General features: G+C 42.8%; 1 protein-coding gene across 1 annotated transcript in view; it reads right to left on the reverse strand.

The window, feature by feature from the left end:
- Nucleotides 1-2,620: 2,620 nt before the first annotated feature.
- Nucleotides 2,621-22,284, reverse strand: part of MAOB (monoamine oxidase B) — a 120,658-nt gene continuing 100,994 nt past the window's right edge. The window contains exons 9-15 of the mRNA XM_055393644.2: nt 18,970-19,066; nt 16,611-16,664; nt 13,330-13,387; nt 9,388-9,485; nt 5,878-5,989; nt 5,049-5,111; nt 2,621-3,837 (exon numbers count right to left, since the gene is read on the reverse strand). Coding sequence (XP_055249619.1) covers nt 3,685-3,837; nt 5,049-5,111; nt 5,878-5,989; nt 9,388-9,485; nt 13,330-13,387; nt 16,611-16,664; nt 18,970-19,066 — 635 coding nt within the window. The 3' untranslated portion in view covers nt 2,621-3,684. The remainder of the gene's footprint in view (nt 3,838-5,048; nt 5,112-5,877; nt 5,990-9,387; nt 9,486-13,329; nt 13,388-16,610; nt 16,665-18,969; nt 19,067-22,284) is intronic.

Below are 22,284 nucleotides of genomic sequence, written 5' to 3' on the forward strand. Positions count from 1 at the left end.
CAAAACCCAAGATTTTAAATTCTTCTAGGGTGTTTCAAGCAGTCGAAAGGGTCTCCTTGAAGCCCTTCTCACAAGGCTTCAGATGAGAAGGTAAAACCCTGGCCCTCCCTTTTGGGGTGGGTTGGACTCAAGAATGGTAGCTCTCTCTAAAGAGATCTCCTCACGAATCTACCCCTTCAAATCTCCTCCATGTGCTAGACAGTTCAGTTCAGTTCAGTTCAGTCGCTCAGTCGTGTCCGACTCTCCGCGACCCCATGAATCACAGCACGCCAGGCCTCCCTGTCCATCACCAACTCCCGGAGTACACTCAAACTCATGTCCACAGAGTCGGTGATGCCATCCAGCCATCTCATTCTCCGTCGTCCCCTTCTCCTCCCGCCCCCAACCTTTCCCAGCATCAGAGTCTTTTCCAGTGAGTCAACTCGTCGCAGGGCCTGATTATTTTATATTCTCATGCATGTATGCTAAGTCACTTCAGTTGTGTCTGAATCTTTGCAACCCCATGGACTACAGCCCACCAGGCTCCTCTGTCCATGGGATTCTCCAGGCAAGAATACTGGAGTGGGTTTCCAAGCCCTCCTCCAGGGGATCTTCCGACCCAAGGATTGAAACTGCATCTCTTAATTCTCCTGCATTGACAGGCAGATTCCTTATCACTAGTGCCACCTGGAAATCCCATTTTATATACAGTAGTGTGCATATTTTCATCTCAAACTCCTAATTTATCCCTCCCCCCTTTCCCCTTTAGTAACCACAAGTTTATGTACTATGTGAGTCTATTTTTGTTTTGTAAAACAGTTCATTTGTATTTTAGATTCCACATATATTCATTTTCTTGAAAAAAACCTATAACAGAATGAAAAGAATATATGTACATATATGTATGTGTGTATATATATATATATGTAACTGAATTACTTTGCTGTACACCTGAAGCTAACAGAATATTGTAAATCAACTATATTTCAAGAAAAAAAATTTAATTCCCATTCTTTTCATACACTTAAAACTGGTGAGAGGTTTCATCAGACAAGAAATTGGTTTTTAGATCTTTCATTTAAAGTTTCCCATTTTCATCTATCTCAGGGTTTACCTTGGTAATTAACATCGAATGTAACTTGGCACCTCAAATCATATAATTTAACAAGATGTCATAAGTGCTACTCTGGTGGCTCAGGCGGTAAAGAGACTGCCTGCAGTGTGAGAGGCCCACATTCGATCCCTGGCTCGGGAAGATCCCCTAGAGAAGGGCATGGCAACCCACTCCAGAATTCTTCCCTGGAGAATCCCACGGACAGAGGAGCCTGGAGGGCCACAGTCCACGGGGTCACAAAGAGTCGGAAATGACTGAATGACTAACACTTTCATTTTCTTTTCTATGTCCATACAGAACAAGAAGTAATACTAGGAGAACACTGGGCATCCTCCACTGGCCTGGCTGGAAGACAAGTGGTCCAAGAGATTCCTGAAGAAGGTAATCCCTTATTTGACTCTTTCATAATGGGTGTTCCCTCATGACTCAGATGGTAAAGAATCTGCCTGCAATGCAAGAGACCCGGGTTTGACCCATGGATCAGGTAGATAACCCAGAGAAGGGAATGGCAACCCACTCCAGAATCCTTGCCTGGAGAATTCCATGGACAGAGGAGCCTGGTGAGCAACAAACATTTTTCACTTAATGGATATGCTGCAGTTGAGTAGTATGACAATTCTCAGAGTGTGGGGGGCTGTTTTAAAGGGCAACATGCTCAAGTAGACACTCCTAGGCCAAATACCTTATATTTCTAGACAGATTCAAAAACCAAAATTGTTGCAGAAGTCTTTTTATTTTGGCCGTGCCACACAGCATGTGGGAACGTTAGTACCCTGACCAGGGATCAAAACTGTGCCTCTTGCAGTAGAAACTCGGAGTCCCAACCACCAGACCAGGGAAATCACTTCAGATGTCTTGGTTTTTTCATCTCCTCATTTAGTCTCTAAAGTTCCTACAAATTCACAAGTGTAAATGTCACTGTAAAATCAGAAACTATATTATTATTGATTAACCCTGGGAGATTTCTTAAATGTCATGTATGCTAAGAATAATAACATTCATTTTCTAAAGGAGCAGGTGAGAATTGTCATTTATGGATTTAAAATATATCCTGATAAAAGCTGACCTTGGGAGTTGAGACGTATGAGTACTTTGAAATGAAGATCTCATTTAAAAAGTAGTTCAAGTAGGAGTTAATGGACTGTGGAACTGTGGTTTTAAATTAATGAGTGTACCTAGTAAAAAGCTCTGCACTAACAGACATATGAAAGGTCAACTGAAATATTACAATTATCTTAATTGTTAAAGCATCTTGCTTATTAATATGTCAATTTTTTGACAGCCTTTTGGGCGGCAGAAACAAGGAGCTCTGTCTTTTAGCATCCTTATCATATCATCATAAATCACTTGCCAAGTGCTCAGACGTCACCCATGATGGATCACACAATCAAAATGCACGCATCATCTCAGCTTCAAGGAAATTTTGACTAAATGCTTTTAAGCCTCAATTATATGCCTAATACTGAATCTTGATTTGGTCTATCAAAACCCTGAAAGCCATTACCCAAAAAGAAAAGACAACAGACATCTGGTCAATCAACTTTATTTGAATTACCCAAATGTGCACCAACCTTTGTATCCAGATTCAGTGGAGGATACAAAAGGAAGAAAAGAGAAGAACTCTTACCATGATAAAAAAAGTAAAATGAGCTGAAGACACACTGCCCAAGACGGTGAGACTTAAGGATATATACTGAACAGTAGCATCTGAGTAGCACAAAACAACTTAGTACAGAGTAAACCTACCCAAGGGCACACTATCAGCGACCTTGGCAGGGAGGAGAGAAGGGTGATTGGGCAATCCATCCTGAGAGACAGGATAAAGCAATGGACCTGTGTCCTAGTCACCAAAATATCAGTGGCTTATTGTGGACATTGAGCCATTAAGTTCCTCCTCTCTCCGTTTCAGTTTGCTTAACTCTAAAATAGAAGCTTCCCTTGTCGGTAAAGAATCTGCCTGCAGTGCAGCAGACCCGGGTTCGATCCCTGGGCAGGGAAGATTCCCTGGAGAAGGAAATGGCAACACACTCCAGTATCCTTGCCTGGAAAATCTCATGGACAGAGGAGTCTGGTGGGCTGCAGTCCATGGGGTCGCAAAGAGTCGGGCACAACTGAGCGACTAACACTAAAATAGAAAGTAAGGGTTGGATGGTGTCTAAGTTCTTCCAGCTGTAACAATATGGGATTCTAAGGACAAATGCAGAGAACCTGGAAGGTTGTGGACATTACAGGAAAGAGGAAGGACAAGCACAAAGCCATAGAGGTAAGAAAAAAGTGGTATTTTGTGTGTGTGAGTGTGCCTGGGCAATGTATAGTAGGATAGAAAGGACCTTTCACAAGCCAATTTAACTACTGTAAAGATTCTGGAGCCAGTGAACTTGGAAGTGGGTGAGACAGAGTGCTAAGCCAGGTACTAGACAATACACAGGTGTCAAAATGGATAAAGAGAGACTGCGTATCCTGTGGTCAGAAAGTCTGACTGATCATCATGCTCCCCGCCTCACTCTATATTCTTTGCATCTTTGTGAAACATTATTACAATGCCTTCCCCCAAACCCACACACCAGGGTGTGGTTACAGATGCCCTCTCTTTAGATTCGCAACAGGAGCCCCCTCTTGTGGGCCAGGTAGCCAAGAGCAGTTGCTGAAAAGATGGTGGTCAATCCAATCAGCTTCAGCAGGCCTGGAACGGAGGGCAAATGCCTTTGCAAGAAGGTGGTGGTGATGGGCTTCGCAGGGACATCCTGGGGTCAGAGAATACTTGATGTCAGTACAGGGCTTGTACACCTTGCTCCAAGAAGTCTGTATTTGCCCCAGTTCTCTGAATGTGACTCACATTTGCCAACCTCCAGGCCATGAAACATCACATTCCCTTTGCTCAGAACATTCATCGCCATTCCCCACCGGTTGTTGTTGTTCAGTTGCTTGGTCATGTCCGACTCTCTGCGACCCCATGGACTGCAGCATACCAGGCCTCCCTGTCCCTCACCAACTCCCAGAGTTTGCCCAAGTTCACATCCATTGAGTCAGTGATGCTCTCCAACCATGGGGCCCTTGAATTAGCTAACCGACCACTAACTTCAAGCCTCAGTTTCCCCCTCACTTCCTCCAGGAGCCTTTCCAGTGTCCCCAAGCTAAGCTGACTCTCTCTTTTTACATTCTCAGCATGTCATCTTCATCACACATGGGGCTTTTTGGTGGTCATCTCTTCTCCCCACCACGTGCTGAGCTCTGAAAGTGCGGTTGTACCATTATCCCAGTGGCTGATGGCACAATGAGTATTGTGCCAGTGGCAGGTTGCACAATAAATATGTGTTGAGTGAATTGATCTGTGGTCCACTCAGTCCTCAGTCCCATCTCTGACAGAAGCACTAAGAGAAAGACTTTGGAGTGGCCAGGCTATTGCCTTTGACCTTCTACCTGATAGACGAGTAGTTCTGACCTTTCAAACACTTGTCCTCTACAACGCATTTCACTCTATCCCTCTATGGATCCTTCCTTCCTTCAGGAAAATCTCCTGGGGTCTTATTACAAAATGATAGGCATATTGAAAATGCATTTTTAATTTAAATCTGCTCTGTTTCATTCCACTTCTTTGCCCTCCAAACAGAGGATACTGACTTATCTTCCCTTCATTTCCTCCACCCTAGCACCAGGTTAAGAGATTTATTCAAGAGACCTTTATCGAGTTCTTAATAAGCCTAGAACTCTCTGAGTAATCTCACCCGACCCAAAAATAATTTTTCCTAATAATCTGCAAGGCATGTGGCAGCTACAAATTTATCAAAGTTCTTCTAAATCCCTCACCTCTGCCCTAACCTATGACATCCCTTTAAACACCCATGGGTTGAATTACTACAGGGAGGGTCTGTGAATATATACAAGTGTGTACTATTTGCAAATAACTGTTCTCAAAGGAAAGAGATTTAAATTCATGAAATAAAATAGAACCTACCACAGACTCTGGTTCAGGCAGCCAGATTTCATCCTCTGGGATCTTGCCCACGGCATGCAGGATCTGAAAAGAAAGAACATCTTGGAGAATAACAAAAACAACACTGTCTTTCTCCTAATCTACTCTGCTCTTTAAATACAGACTAACAATGTCTTTTGGGATATCCATTAAACACCCCAGGGTAAAAGCCAGTGTAGTCCACTGAACCTTCAAAAAAGATCCAAAAGATCTTTCATCTGTGGCATCTTGGGCTTCCCTGGTGGCTCAGTGGTAAGGAATCTGCCTGCAATGCAAGAGACTCGGGTTCGATCCCTGGGTTGGGAAGATGCCCTGAAGGAGGGCACGGCAACCCACTCCAGTATTCTTGCCTGGAGAATTCCAAGGACAGAGGAGCCTTGTGGGCTACAGTCCATAGGGTCACACAGAGTCAGACATGACTGAGCGACTAAGCACAATCATTAGACTCACAATAAATATATTAGTAGCCGCAAACATGCCTTAATAGGGATGAGACCAGAGGAACTGTTAGAAAATACATAAATGAATTCTGAGTCCTAGGTAAACATGTTCTGTTTCATAATATTAGACCGAGATTCTCTCTCAAGTATAGCCATGGTGATATTTTGCCCCATGGAGTCTTTTTACCTTAGACTCATTACTTTGGAGTTAAGGTATTCATTTCACCCAAGACTACTGTTAAAAGGGTGTTTTGTGGTTTTTCAGATGGGGGTTAATGGGGAGTTGACCTCCAGGATCTCAGACATCTTTAAACTGCTTGTCAGGACCCTGAGTTACTTCCTTCTCCACAGCACATGACCTCAGGCCCTACCTCTCGGGCCGCTCTCTCGCCAGCCTCCACAGCCCCCTCCATGTAGCCACTCCAGTGTGTGGCAGTCTCTGTGCCTGCGAAGTAAATCCTGCCCACTGGCTGGCGTAGAACCCTTGAAACAAAAGCAAAGAGATAAAAGTGGTCAGTCTCAGAGAGTCAGAGGAGAGCCTTCCTACAAAGACCAAGGCTGGTCACTTTCCTCAGATTCTAAATGTCAGGAGGTCCAGTGGCAATTTTGGAATGAGGTTCATAGTTTCCTTCAGTTCTTGCATGATCTTTGTCACAGACAAAAGTGGAATAAAAGCCAAAATTCACTCCTGCACCAAGAGTTTACAGGTAAAGGGGCTGCCATCAACCGAGGTAAAAGAAGCATTTGCTTTTTTGAAGTGAGGGACTATATGTGCCAGGTCATGGATAGCTCCTTTTATGATTCACCAGGTTTGAGCAAGGAGACCCGTGCCCCCAGTTTCCCACCTGGTCATTCCACCAGTGAATTTGGCAAAGTGTCCTCTCACTGAGCTCCAGCTCCCCCATCCCTTAAGGGGCATGATCCAATGATTTTTAAAACCTTTCTTACCAGCAACATTCAACAAATTTGTGCATATCACTATGGCTCTACAATAACCATTCATTGAGCACTTTATCAGTGTGAAGAGTTTTATTGCACTAAATGATAACAGTTAACATTTTGTGGGGCACCAAATGCTCCGCTAAGTGCATTAATCTTTACCACAACCGTATGAAGTCAATACTATCATTATCCTCATTTTGCAGATGAGAATATGGAGGTACAGGAACTATGGTGGACATTAGGTCCACCTAGACCTTCCTTCAAGAATGAAGGACTTACTTCCAGCTGCTGAAAGGTAGTCTTCTGATGTCAGGACTGTTTGGCTATTGCCTCCACTAAAGAAAATTGCCCTGGGCTTCCTGGTGGCTTAGTGGTAAAGAATCCCCCTGCAATGCAGGAAATGTAAGAGATGCAGGTTTGATCCCTGGGTCAGGAAGATTCCCCTGGAGGAGAAAATGGCAACCCACTCTAGTATTCTTGTCTGGAGAATCCCCATGGACAGAGGAGCCTGGTGGTGTTGCCATGGGGTCGCCAAGAGTCGGATATGACTGAGCGACTAAACAACAGCAACAACAAGAAGCCCATATGCTACATAATAGGACAGAAGGTCACAGCACTTGGTTTCTAAAAGGGGTAGTTTGCTGTTACCCTGACAAAAATACCATAAGGGAGGCACCATCAATATGGCATTATTCATCCTATTCCATGTTTCCATTATATTACAGATAATGGATGTGGATGTCCAGAACTAATACCCTGACTCTTAGCCAACACTGTACACCACTGGACCTTTCAGAGAAAACAAAATGAGTTGGCTTGAATTGGTGGGTTTTCTTTCACCTACCCTTATTGCAGCCATCAAGAAAAAAAAAAAACAGGAGGAGAATAGAAGATATTATAAAAGACTAGAATGCTGATAACAATACACAGCATCATCTGGAATTATCCATAGCCAGCATGGGTTGCAGAGCCTAAGGGTATATTCAGGAAGGGTTTTCTAGGCAAGAATACTGGAGTGGGTTGCTAGGCCCTCCTCCACGGGATCTTCCCAACCCAGGGATCGAACCAGAGTCTCCTGCATTGCAGGCAGACTCTACCACAGTGCCACCTGGGAAGCTCCAAAAGAGCTCACCTCCGCTTCGGGGAATGTAACCCCGGTCTCCCACCTGACAGGTAGGGATACTCATCACTGTACTAACAAGGAAACTATGCACTAGGAAACAAAAAATTGTGTGACTCAATTTATTGTAGTGGTCTGGAACTGAACACTCAATATCTTTGAGGTCTGCCTATACTGAAGTTTTCAGCAGAATGCTTGGCAAATAGTTGGCACATAGGTAATAAGTGATGAATGAAACAATTACTACTGACATAGTCTACAATCAGCACATACAAAAATTAGCTTATTGACCCAGTAACTAATCAGGTGGTGCCCTTTTACCCCAGAATGATCTCGTAGATGATATTTTGCCATCTTCAGGAAGATGGGACAGTGCTAACCAAAGCCACTATGTATCTTCTCACAAGCAGGTTTTACTCCTTCTTTGACTGGTTTTCATGAACAGATTGATTAGCCATTTACATTTACTCATACCCCCCCCCTTTTTTTTTCTGTTGCATATGCGGGCTTTTACTCATCACTCTACATTTCTTATTCTGTTTAGATTGAGCTCTTGGTACCAAATGATTCCTTGGTTTAGTATCACTCTAACGGTCATAATAATTACTGCTGTATTATTAATTCATACCTTGTTAACTACAATAAACTAAACACTAATGATTCACACTTGTCTGCACAACACTATAAAATGCTAAAGCCATTGAATTATGCATTTTGAATAGGTGAATTTTATGGTATGTGAATTCAGTTCAGTCGCTCATTTGTGTCCAACTCTTTGTGACCCCATGGACTGCAGCACGCCAGGCTTCCTTGTCCATCACCAACTCCCGGAGCTTACTCAAACTCATGTCCATCAAGTCAGTGATGCCATCCAACCATCTCATCCTCTGTCATCCCCTTCTCCACCTGCCTTCAATCTTTCCCAGAATCAGGGTCTTTTCCAGTGAATCAGTTCTTCCCATCATGTGGTCAAAGTATTGGAGTTTCAACTTCAGCATCAGTCCTTCCAATGAATATTCTGGACTGATTCCCTTTAGGATGGACTGGTCAGATCTCCTTGCAGTCCAAGGGACTCTCAAGAGTCTTCTCCAACACCACAGTTCAAAGCATCAGATCTTCGGTGCTCAGCTTTCTTTATAGTCCAACCCTCACATCCATACATGACTACTGGAAAAACCATAGCTTTGACTAGACAGACCTTTGTTGGCAAAGCAATGGTATGTGAATTATATCCCAATAAAGATGTTTAAAAAAGTATGCTCTCATTAATATACTGATTCTTGTCTACTGTATGCTACCTTGTGTTTTCTCATACACCTGATAAGGAAAATAAGGTTCAGAGAGAAGTGGCCTGTCCAGGATGGAAAAGTCGGTTATTGGTAGAATCAGGAGTGGAACCCAAGTCCCTTTACCCCCAGTCTAGAACTCAATTTGTTTTTATAATGCTGTACCCATGTTGGCACTTATGTGGTGCCATTTGAGGAAGTTTCACTGAGCCCTACACTTGCTATAAAGACAGTTCTTCTGACAATATACATGAACCCCGTATCTAAATTCCTAATCTTAGGCTGCAGTCTTCTCTGGCTCTATTGATTGGGATTGCTCCTTCAGAGGAATTCAGAGTCCAAAGTGCCACCATGATGTGGCATTGCAATGACTTCAGTAGTGAGATTCACAAGATACAAAGGAACCTGGGGATTTGCCGATTTTTTCCCCAGCATTTACAAGTAACAAGGGAGAAGAGCTACATGAATCTTCTTAGAGTTATGGATTCAGGTTCAGGGAATTTCAGTTAGAACTGAGCCCACTTTTACTCTACCTTCCATACTGAGTCATGATCCCAGGAGGGAAGTAGGAAGTGTAGCAACCTGCTGAGTACTGCTCCTCACACCAGTTCTTCTCTTCATAGTGCACCGGCTGCAAGGCAGAGTGACAAAAACTCAGAGAAGAATCAAAGGAAGTGATCTCATTCAGAATAAATCAAACACATCACAGTAGGCTTCATACTGGAGAACCAACATATATCTAAAGTGAAAGTTGCTCAGTTGTGTCCAACTCTTTGCGACCCCATGCACCCCAGGCCAGAATCCTGGAGTGGGTAACCATTCCCTACTCCAGGGGATCTTCCCAACCCAGGGATTGAATCCAGGTCTCCTGCATTGCAGGCAGATTCTTTACCAGTTGAGCCACAATGGAAGCCCAAGAATACTGGAGTGGGTAGCCTATCCCTTCTCCAGTGGATCTTCCTGACCCAGGAATCAAACGGGGTTCTCCTGCATTGCAGGCAGATTCTTTACCAACTGAGCTATTGGGGAGGCCCTATGCCTAAAATAAAGCCTTATTGTTCTGATGTTTTTAGAGATATGACTTTGGACATGTAAATGTCCTTGGTTATAAACTTCTAAGAAATTCTGACTTAGACAGTTTTCACACTTGCTTCATTCATGTCCCAGGTACCATTCATAAATTGCAATTGTCTAGATCCATGTTTAAAGTGGTCTTCAGTTCAGTTCAGTTCAGTCACTCAGTCGTGTATGACTATTTGCCACCCCATGAATCACAGCACGCCAGGCCTCCCTGTCCATCACCAACTCCCGGAGTTCACTCAAACTCATGTCCATCGAGTCAGTGATGCCATCCAGCCATCTCATTCTCTGTCGTCCCCTTCTCTTCCCGCCCCCAATCCTTCCCAGCATCAGAGTCTTTTCCAATGAGTCAACTCTTCACATGAGGTGGCCAAAGTATTGGAGTTTCAGCTTTAGCATCAGTCCTTCCAATGAACACCCAGGATTGATCTCCTTTAGAATGGACTGGGTGGATCTCCTTGCAGTCCAAGGGACTCTCAAGAGTCTTCTCCAGCACCACAGTTCAAAAGCATCAATTCTTCGGCGATCAGCCTTCTTCACAGTCCAACTCTCACATCCATACATGACCACGGGAAAAACCATAGCCTTGACTAGATGGACCGTGGTTGGCAAAGTAATGTCTCTGCTTTTTAATATACCATCTAGGTTGGTCATAACTTTCCTTCTAAGGAGTAAGCGTCTTTTAATTTCATGGCTACAATCAGCATCCACAGTGGTCTTAGGTATTAAGAAACTTTTAGTGCCTAATAGTTTCAGGACAAGTTTGAAAAAGGATTTATGCTTACTGGAGAAAGGAGGAGGAAAACTGCCTGTTAAGTAAAAAGAATGACCAAATTCACATTTTTGGTGCAAGTCAACTTTGTTAAGAGAAGCTAGGACAGACGAATTAATGTTTTCATGGGATGTAGGCAATTCTGTTGATGGCAATGTGCGGTGCTGTGCTGTGCTTAGTCACTCAGTCGTGTCCAACTCTTTGAGACCCTATGGACTGTAGTCTGCCAGGCTCCTTTGTCCATGGGGATTCTCCAGGCAAGAATACTGGAGTAGGTTGCCATGCCCTCTTCCAGGGGATCTTTCCAACTCAGGGATCAAACATAGGTCTCCTGCATTGCAGACAGATTCTTTACCATCTGAACCATGAAGGAAGCCCAAGAATACTGGAGTGGGTAGCCTATCCCTTCTCCAGGGGAACTTCCTGACCCAGGTATTGGATTGGGGTCTTTTGCATTGCAGGCAGATTCTTCACCAGCTGAAGCCCATTGATGGCAATACATGCAGGCAACAATTATCCAGAAAAATATATTTTTGCCATGAACAGGCAAAAATTAGCTGAGGTTTTGTGAAGTTCAAGTTGTATTTAAAAAGTAAACATAGTGTTATCATTAAGCATTAATAAAATCAACATGGAAAGTCTTAAGAGAAAAATGTTAGTTGTAAAAAGAGATTTGGAGAAGATGTTTCATTTAAAACAATTGCAGTCACACATGGGACTTTGGATAGCTATTTGTAACAATGAACAAAGCACAAGGCCCTTTCCACTAGGTATAAGAGGCTCTGATGCCTCTGGCCCCCTCTTCCCTCTCTGCATCTGAGGGATGCTTACCACCACGTAAGCATCCTTCTATGCCTATATCCAGTCAGCCAATCAGAAGAAAGTTTGGACTTCATGTTTCACCTTTCCCTGCTCCCAGGACAAATGCCAAGCAAGTGCCACTCTCTATGCCAAGAGCAAACAATTCATTTTTATCATTAGAAATTAATTATCCATATTTTTCTAAGAAAAGGAGACTGTCCCCCTGTTTAAAATGATCAGCTTTTTGGGAATTTGAGAACTGCTTTCCCCTCCCACTGGGGTTCCCCAAACAACCATCTCACAGGTGGTTGGAGAAACCTCAGCTCTGCACTGCCTCAGCCTGAGGGTGTCTCAGAACGTAACTTCAAAAAAGCTTGAGTATCTACCAGGGAGCAATATCTTGACCTGTATTTTTTAAATAGAAAGACAAGCCAATTTCAGCAGCTGTGACAGGATTAATTTTTAATATGCATATAGTTTGGATTTTGCTACCTCACTCATAGTACCCTTGTGTCCAGAGGCTCTGCTTATATTTAATCTTGTTAAATGGTGTATGACAGTGAAAAATGAAACAAAACCCATTCTTCATTATTATTATTTTTCTGTCCAAACCAATCAATTTGTCATTCTTGTTCATTTGCTGAGGACAAATTCTTCGAAGCTTCAAGAGCATGTGTTTCACCTATAACAAGTAACTCTTGCTTTAAAAGAATAAACAAAAATGACAAATTCAAAACAACAACAACTTGACTAGGAAGTCAGGCATTGCAAAGTTGAGCAAAATAAATGTTCAAGGGATAAGATGAAGCCATGGAGCTGTTCAACTAGGTCATGATGTATGGTGCAGAGATTTGGATTTAAGAGGCTTAACAAGTTAAACATTCTTAGCCCCTTCATTAGATTTTCCTTACGCTTTAACCGCTCATTTGTACATTGTTTTCCATTGTCTTCAAATGCTTCATGGATAACTGGATTTAATAATAGCTTTCAAAAGGTGATGCAATTCGTGTCAAAACATTAAAAACCCAGAAGTCTGGTGAATGGAAGGAAATGTCGGCTCGTTTTAAATATTGATGGGGGTTGTGGTTATGGCTACTGGTTATGGACACATTGGGTCCTTTGACTATCACCAAATGCCCCTACCGCCCTGTCTCCCATATCATCTTGCCTTTAGCCACGCAGAGGGGAGGAGAACTACCTGCAAAGATGTCTAGGAAGCTCAGCTGACGAGGCTCACCTTGAGCCAATCAGCATATCTTCCCTGCTCCAGGAAGAGCTCTGAACCTAGGTACAAGAGTAGCATCACATAAAACACATTAGTTTGCAGGGTCCCTAAGTGGCCACTTGGAGAAGGAAATGGCAACTACTATAGTACTCTTGCCTGGAAAATCCCATGGATGGAGTGGCCTGGTAGGCTACAGTCATGGGGCCACAAAGAGTCAGACATGACTAAGCGACTTCACTTTCACTTTTCAAGCTGCCACTAGCCAGGGCCCATGCCCTCTGGGACAACTCATAAGTTGACCAGCCTTGTTGTGCACACCCCACCAAGAATAGATCAAGGAAAACATGAGCTCTAGAACCTGACTTGCATGAGCCCATCACTGCTAGGCCCAAGACAACAAAGAAAGATCTCTCGGAACTTCCCTGGTGGTCCAGTGGTTAAGAATCCCAGCTTCCATTGCAGGGTGCACAGGTTCAATCCCTGGTCGGGGAACTAAGATCCTATATGCTACACAGTGCTGCCAAAGTTGAAAAAAAAAAAAAGAAAGAAAAAGAAAAGCAAGATCTCTCTCCCACAGGGAAGGTTGGGACGCCTTACGTGCAAAGCTTCTTGTGAGCCCAGAACCTTTGCATAGAGGTCACAGAGTTTCTTCAACCTATGGGAAGAGGGGAGAAAAAAAATAAAAATGAAGAAGGAAGCAAAAGTGGAAGAGGGATACTAACGCATATATATGGAATTTAGAAAGATGGTAACCTGAACCCTGTATACGAGACTACAAAAGAGACATAGGCATATAGAACAGTCTTTGGGACTCTGTGGGAGAGGGTGAAGGTGGGATGATTGGGAAGAACGGCATTGTAGCATGTATTTTATCATAAGTGACCAGTCCAGGTTCGACGCATGATACAGGATGCTTGGGGCTGGTGCACGGGGATGACCTGGAGGGAGGATATGGGGAAGAGGGAGGTGGGAGGGGGGTTCAAGAAAGGGAACACATGTACACCCGGGGCGGATTCATGTCAATGTATGGCAAAACCAACCAATATATTAATGTAAGATAATTTGCCTCCAATAAAATGAATTTTAAAAAAAAAGAAATTAGGCACATGCTATACTTTCCGTTAGATCACAATGGCAAAAACTATATAAAAAAAAAAGTGGAAGAGGTACCTATGATTCTCAGCATTCAAAAAGATTCTGAGCCTCTGAACTTTTGCTTCCACTTGACATTTGATTTTAACTTTTCAAAACAAGGCACTTTATTTTAGCTCCAGTATCTGAAATCTACGAGGTCAAAAATAGTTATAATGAAAAGAAAGGGATGCATTGGCTGCATCACCAGGGGCACAGGGCAATTGACTCATTCATCAAAGGAAACCTTGTTTCCTGTTAACCTGTTGTCAATTTCCTAAGCACTGGAGATTCTGGGAGGACCAGGATAGGATTCCTGCTACCTTCCTTCTCTCCTCATCCCACCAAGAGGAAATGGGCAAAGTGGAGCAAGAACAACTTTGACTTCTGCCCTGTCTCTTCCATGCTGTGAAGTCTTAAGCAGGTTACTTAAGCTCTCTGACCTTTAGTTTTGTCCACAAACTCGCCTGATTTTTTCACTAATCACGGTAAAACAGTGTGGCCCCAGGACCGGTAGCAACTGCATCATTTGGGAGCTTGTCAGAAATGCAGACTCTCAGAGCTCATCCCAGACCTGCCAACTCAGAAACAGCAACGGCAGCATCCGTGTTTTCACAAACCTTCTAGGTGATTAAGTTTGAGAACCATAGGTAGAAAGCATATAAAGTTTCCAGTTTCCCTTCTTTCTACCCTGCCATCTCCCTCTCTTTCATTTTTTCTATCTAATTTCTTTTTACATAAACGGACTAATTTGGCAGAGGCAGAGGAATAGTCAGACATAACAAAGAAAATTAAATAGAACCAAATATATAAGGGAATTTAGAATCATAAAGGTGGGCATTTTAAACTCATGAAGAAAAGATAGATTATTCAATAAAATGGCACTGGGAGAAATGGCCACCCATGAAAGAAGCAAAACTGGACTCCTATGTGACTTCTTACACCAAAATATATTTCAGAAGGATCAGAGATTTACACAGAATAGATGAAAGTAGAAAAGCACTGAAAATGAGCAATTTAAAACAATCTTGAAATGGAAAAGTCTTTCCTATGCATGACAGACCATTCAGAAGCAATGATTTTAAAAACAGATCAACCTACTTCATAAAAAGCTAAATCTTTATTATAGTATAAAATGAATAAGCCATAAATATGATCAAAAGACATATTGGGAAAAGATCTGTTCCAGGCAATGGAGATTCAGCAGTGAACCAACCAGACAAATCTTCCTACTCTCATGGATGTATTTTTTTTTTACTGTTTTGCAACATTTTATTTTACTTAATACTGTAATTATTAATATTTACAGATAATACTATTTTCTTATTGGTTTATAATATGTTTTATTGTATGTAATTTTTGTACATTCTTTTTTTCATATTCTTTTCCATTATGGTTTATCACCAGATATTGAATATAGTTCCCTGTGCTATACAGCACAGTCTATATACATAGATATACACATATACATGGCTATACAGTCTATATATATAGACTGTTGTCTATCCAGTCTATGTATAAGAGTTTGCATCTGCTAATTCCAAACTCCCAATCCATCCCTTCTTGGATCTTAATATTCTAGTGGGGACATTTTTCAGGTAAGTGGCCCAATCAGACCTCCATAGTCCTGGTCAAGCACAGTGGTGGAAATAGTTATAAAGCAGCAAGCTAAGGATAGAGGCAGGAGAGGATGTGCCATAATGTATTCATGGGCTCTTGTGTGTGCATGCTCATCATGTCCGACTCTTTGTGACCCCATAGACTGTAGCCCACCAGGCTCTTCTGTCCATAGTATTTCCCAGGCAAGAATACTGAGGTAGGTTGCCATTTTCTTCTCCAGGGGACCTTCCCGACCCAGGGATCAAACCCACGTCTCCTGCGTCTCCTGAATTGCCAGACGGGTCTTTTACCACTAGTGCCACCTGGGAAGCCATCCAGGGGCTCTTAGTTGGTAAATATGTTATCAGGGAGGCTCCCAAGGTGGTGCAGTGGTAGAGAATCTGCCTGCCAAAGCAGGAGACACAGGAGACATGGCTTTGATCCCCGGGTTGGGAACGTGCCCTGGAGAAGGAAATGGCAACCTGCTCCAGTATTCTTGCCTGGGAAATCCCATGGACAGAAGAGCCTGGTGGGCTACAGTCTTTGGATTTTCAGATTCAGACATGACTAAGCACGCACACCATGCCAGAAGCACACCATGTTATCAGGAGTGGTATGGGAATAAATAGTTGGTAGTGGTGAATACCAATTGCTGAAAGAAACTGCCACCTCCAGGGAACCTAGTCCGTCTGTACCTATACTTTTTCATTGTTATGCATCATTCATGCAGGATGTATGGCAGAGTGCCCTGCAAGGGGTCATTTGTTTACCTGGTTATCTCCTCCCCCAGTAAGTTTTCAGCTCCTGGGCTATATCCATTTTTGTATTCTCCATAGCTCCTTGCATGGTATCTTATGTATGATAAACTCAACAAATATTATTTTGAATACTTGGTTCTTCAGTTATCAGCATTGTGCCTCTCTACAAGACCCTCATGATGAAACATAACAGACATGTCATGTTAGGAATACACATTAAGCCGTCTTTAAGTTAAAAAGTTAAGTGAAGTTGAAAGTAGGTAGAAAGAAGAAACAGAGGGAAAAAAAGGAGCAGGGTATGGGATAGCACAGGAAGGGAGAGAGGGGGAAAGGAAGGAAGGGAGGGAGGCAGAGAGGGAGGGAAGAAACAACAGATACTTTTTTCCTTACCTTTCCTCCTTGGTAAGACGGGCCAGTTTTCTGGCTTTGTGGGAAAGGATAAATCTAAAACATACAAACAAGAAAATGGGGAAAAAATCAATGGAGGCTATCATCTTGGCCTCATTTCTATCGCTACACATGTGTCTAGTGTACAATTTAAAAGTAAACCAGAAGAAACAAACAACACACTATCTTATTTTATGTTCCATGTTTTACTATTTAGGTGTTACATTCCTGACATTAAAAGATACCTTCTAGTTTTAGGAATTCAAGGGACTAAAAACAGATCACTGCCCATAATTTTTGCCTAGGGTTATACCATGACTAAACCATCTCACCATATATGGCTGGTGGTCAATAGGAATACACCCTGGGTCTCAAATGCCTATCTAAGATGTGGAGGAAGCACAAGCTGGAATCAAGATTGCCGGGAGAAATATCAATAACCTCAGATATGCAGATGACACCACCCTTATGGCAGAAAGTGAAGAAGAACTAAAAAGCCTATTGATGAAAGTGAAAAAGGAGAGTGAAAAGGTTGGCTTGAAGTTCAACATTCAGAAAACTAAGATCATGGCATCCAGTCCCATCACTTCATGGGAAATAGATGGGGAAACAGTGGAAACAGTGACAGACTTTATTTTTCTGGGCTCAAAAATCACTGCAGATGGTGATTGCAGGCATGAAATTAAAAGACATTTACTCCTTGGAAGGAAAGTTATGACCAACCTAGACAGCATATTAAAAAGCAGAGACATTACTTTGCCAACCAAGGTCTGTCTAGTCAAGGCTATGGTTTTTCCAGTGGTCATGTATGGATGTGAGAGTTGGACTATAAAGAAAGTTGAGCGCAGAAGAATTGATGCTTTTGAACTGTGGTGCTGGAGAAGACTCTTGAGAGTCCCTTGGACTGCAAGGAGATCCAACCAGTCCATCCTAAAGGAGATCAGTCCTGGGTGTTCATTGGAAGGTCTGATGTTGAAGCTGAAACTCCAATACTTTGGCCATGTGATACTGAGAGCTGACTCACTGGAAAAGACCCTGATGCTGGGAAAGATTGAGGGCAGGAGGAGAAGGGGATTACAGAGGATAAGATGGTTGGATGGCATCACTGACTCAACGGACATGGGTTTGGGTGGACTCTGGGAGTTGGTGATGGACAGGGAGGCCTGGTGTGCTGTGGTTCATGGGGTTGCAAAGAGTTGGACACAACTGAGTGACTGAATTGAACTGAACTGAAGATGTGCCTGAGACGTTACAGTTCCATCCAGTCCTTGTTCTTTGGTTCTGTCTTCAATATGCTTCTCCCTAGTGCCCAGCCTTCTAGAATCTGCCTCCATTTCCAGCCCTATGATTGTCTTCAACTAACCAATTGGTTTTGATCTCCCTCTTTTGACCTTTGGCTCTCTCCGAAATAAACTCATACATATCCTAAGACCCATCTCAGTTTTGGCTGCTCCAGGTAATCGCCACTTCTCCATCCCCATGACATCCACATCTGCGTGGCTCTTCTCTACCAAACATGATTGGGCTGGTCTTGGCTTCTCTTTTATGGGAAATCTCAGCATCCCACATAAGTACCATTGATGCTTATGTAGCCTCCACAAGAAGCCTTCTTAGTGGAACACCCTAAGTCAAATCTTCATATCATGTTTTCACAAAAGATAGCTTACCATAATATATCAACTCCCAGTGCTAAACATGAAGAAGAAAACTAGTACAACACATTTTAAAATGTTATTGATATTCTAATTCATTTCTAAAATTTTATACATTATAAGACATTATTTCAGAGAAGGCAATGGCAAGCCACTCCAGTACTCTTGCCTAGAAAATCGCATGGACAGAGGAGCCTGGTAGGCTGCAGTCCATGGGGTCGCTACTAGTCGGACACGACTGAGCGACTTCACTTTCACTTTTCACTTTCACACATTGGAGAAGGAAATGGCAACCCACTCCAGTGTTCTTGCCTGGAGAATCCCAGGGACGGCAGAGCCTGGTCGGCTGCCGTCTATGGGGTCACACAGAGTCGGACACGGCTGAAGCGACTTAGCAGCAGCAGCAGCAGCAGCAAGACATTATTTAAAAAAATTTTTTTTGGCCTTGCCATGTGGCTTGCAGGACCTGAGTAGGGATCGAACCTGTGTCCCCTGTAATGAAAGCATGGAAGCCTAACCAGTGGAGTACCAGGGAATTCCCAGAAGACATTATTTGTAAAAAAATCAATAAGATCTTTCTTACTGCTGGATTTGGAGAAAAGTGAAAATGGGTAAAAAATTATTGAACAAAGTTTGGGACATAATTATTGACAGTATAGGAATATATTATCAATATGGAAGATCATCACACCACTACAAGTGTGTCTTACCCTATTATGGCAGGATAGCTGCCATCAGGTTTAGTATCATCCAATGTGTAGGCAATTGGAGCTTCCTCTCCTTCAATAATCATGCTTCCACAGTAATCTTGGAGAAGAACAAAATGGAAAAAGACATTCATCACCCTATCAAACTACCTGTAGCAGTTACAATGAAGCATACAGTTTTCAGTTTGAGAAGCCCAAAGGATGAAAAGAAGACCTTATACTCTAAATATATGAAGGTAAATCAAACTGATGTTTGGTAAGCAAAGGAGCCAACATTTGGTGAAAAAGTCAAATGCTAAGTTCCTCTCTGCAAAGAAGCAATGTGATATCATGAATTAATCCAGGCCACCATTAAACGAAATCTTGTTTTCCCTTACCGTTACCACGTGTGTCCCCATTTCTTTCTTCACAAGAAATCACATAAAACCAAAGATGTATCAAAGACATGCTAGTCTATTCCTGTAAAATAAAAGGCACTGAATATTCACATTTTATGAGGGGCCACTTAGATGGCGCTAGAGGTAAAGAACCCGACTGTCAATGCAGGAGACATAAGAGATGCAGGTTCGATCCCTGGGTCAGGAAGATCCCCTGGAGGAGGGTATGGTAACCCACTCCAATATTCTTGCCTGGGGAATCCCATGGACAGAGGAGCCTGGGAGTTTATAGTCCAAAGGGCCGCAAAGAGTCAGATATGACTGAAGTGACATAGCACACTTGTACTTATGCTAACTAGTTCTTGATTATCTGCAGACAGGGCAGAGAGCATTTCATACAGCACCTCCAGAACAAATTGGGAAACAATTTCATCTCATTCTGGACAAAAGTGCTTATCTGATTCCCCTCCTGAACAAAAAAGATATGTAATTTTAACAAAAGAATACAAAAGAGCAATGGTGAAAATGTCAGGGTAGAATTTTAAATGTTAGAATAAGATCCTACTACAGTGTACCACTCTTCCTACTCCATCATTTACTAGGAAATTGGGGTTGTTTGAACAAAATTATGGTGGGACACCTTGGAACAATGGTTATATAGAAAACCCAATGAGAGGGCTTCAAAATGAAGAATAAAGACTAGAGAAAGAACTTGGAGGATATGCAATGCCCCCAACTTGTGTGTGAGCAGGCACACCTGTAGACCTTTTAAGCTGCATTTGCTTCTCTGTCTCCCTTCATGACCCTCCCCACTTTGCATCTGTGAGAATCAACATCCTAGTTGGTCCCTGGATTGAGGGGCATTTGCATGCCCCTCAGGTGTACTGAGGCTAGGATAAACACTGAGAAAAACTGAACTATGGGGAGAAGAAATGTTTAAAGTCTGTCCGAGAATTTAAGAAGATTTAAGAATACAAGAAAAGCAGAGACATTACTTTGCCAACAAAGGTCCATCTAGTCAAGGCTATGGTTTTTCCCGTGGTCATGTATGGATGTGAGAGTTGGACTGTGAAGAAAGCTGATCGCCGAAGAATTGATGCTTTTGAACTGTGGTACTGGAGAAGTCTCTTGAGAGTCCCTTGGACTGCAAGGAGATCCAACCAGTCCATTCTAAAGGAGATCAGTCCTGGGTGTTCACTAGAAGGACTGATGTTAAAGCTGAAACTCCAATCCTTTGGCCACCTCATGCAAAGAGTTGACTCACTGGAAAAGAATCTGATGCTGGGAGGGATTGGGGGCAGGAGGAGAAGGGGACGACAGAGAATGAGATGGCTGGATAGCATCACCAACTCGATGGACTTGAGTTTGAGTGAACTCCAGGAGCTGGTGATGGACAGGGAGGCCTGGTGTGCTGCGATTCATGGGGTCGCAGAGAGTCGGACACGACTGAGTGACTGAACTGAACTGAACTGAACAATACAAGAGAAATAGCTTAGGAATCACCGTGTTATAAGAAGACAAGAAAGAAGATAGAATGTGATAAGAGAAAAGAGCAAGGGCACACTGGTCACATAGTCAGCTGAACTGACTGGGGTGGAGGCCCTGCTTCCTGGGCAGAGACGCTGCTTGGCGTCTGTTCCACCCAGGTGCACTGGGAGGAAGCATAGGACCAAGGGGCAGAGAGAAGAGTCCTGTTCACGCCAGGACAAATCATGTTATAGCAGTAGTATTTCTGTCATTTGTTGGTAGAGAGCTCAGGAGTTCTGCCCATGCACAGGGGACTTCTGATTAACTTGGTCCAGCCTTACTCTTAAAATGGGACGACATTTAACAAAGTCCTTTAACAAAAGAAGCAGACAAAAGCAGAAACAAACAAACAAAAAGGAACTCTCAGGAAATAAAGATAAAGAGTAGAAGTACCCGCTAAAGTGGCAAGTAACATCCTCAGGGAGAAAAGAGAAGATATTGTACCTATGGTTGGTGATAAAGAGGACCATTTCCAGGTGGCGCTAGTGGTTAAAAAAACAACAACAAAAAAAACCTGCTTGCCAATACACAAGATGTAAGAGATGTGGGTTCGAACCCTGGGTCATGAAAATACGCTGGAGGAGGGCATTGCAACCCACTCAAAAAATATTGTTGTCTGGAGAATCCCATGGACAGAGAGGAGCCTGGCGGGCTACAGTCTATAGGGTCGCACAGAGTTGGACACGACTGAAATGACTTAGCACATGCGTTCAAAGAGGACTATTCAGAATCAAATAATACATGAGAAGCTTTTTTTCGTGTGGGACTGTGGAAAGGAATGCTGAGACGGTGATCACATTCATCTGGAAGAATAACGGATATTTACCAAGGACAAAATTATAGGAAAAATAATGAAGAGAGAATGTGTGTCCATTCTAAGTTGCTTCAGTGGTGTGTGACTCTTTGCAACCCTATGAACTGTAGCCCTCCAGGCTCCTCTGTCCATGGGATTCTCAAGGCAAGAATACTGGAGTGGGTTGCCATGCCCTCCTCCAGGGCATCTTCCTGACTCAGGGATCGAACCCAAGTCTCTTAGGTCTCCTGCATTGACAGGCAGGTTCTTTACCACTAGCACCACATGGGAAGCCAAAGAGAGACTCTTGCACCACATATCAAACATATATATTATAGCCACAGGGATCACAATAGTACAAGTGCTGCCAAAGGACTAGAGAATAGAAATCTGTGTTCTCCAAAGTGGAGTATGCACACCTAGATTGCACATATGGATAGAGGAGAAAGATATTAGAAATTCTTATTTTCAATTTTAACTGTTTTGACTACTCTTGTATATCTTATAATAAAGATATCTTTTTTCCGACATAACTTAGAAATAATATATTCCGTGGTTTTTTGTTTAGTCGCTAAGGTGTGTCTAATTCTTTTGTGACCTCCATGCAATGTAACCCACCAG

This window comes from Moschus berezovskii, chromosome X (genome assembly GCF_049115385.1).
Source record: "Moschus berezovskii isolate FMDL1 chromosome X, NW_MosBer_1.0, whole genome shotgun sequence".
In the NCBI taxonomy this organism is placed as follows: domain Eukaryota; kingdom Metazoa; phylum Chordata; class Mammalia; order Artiodactyla; family Moschidae; genus Moschus; species Moschus berezovskii.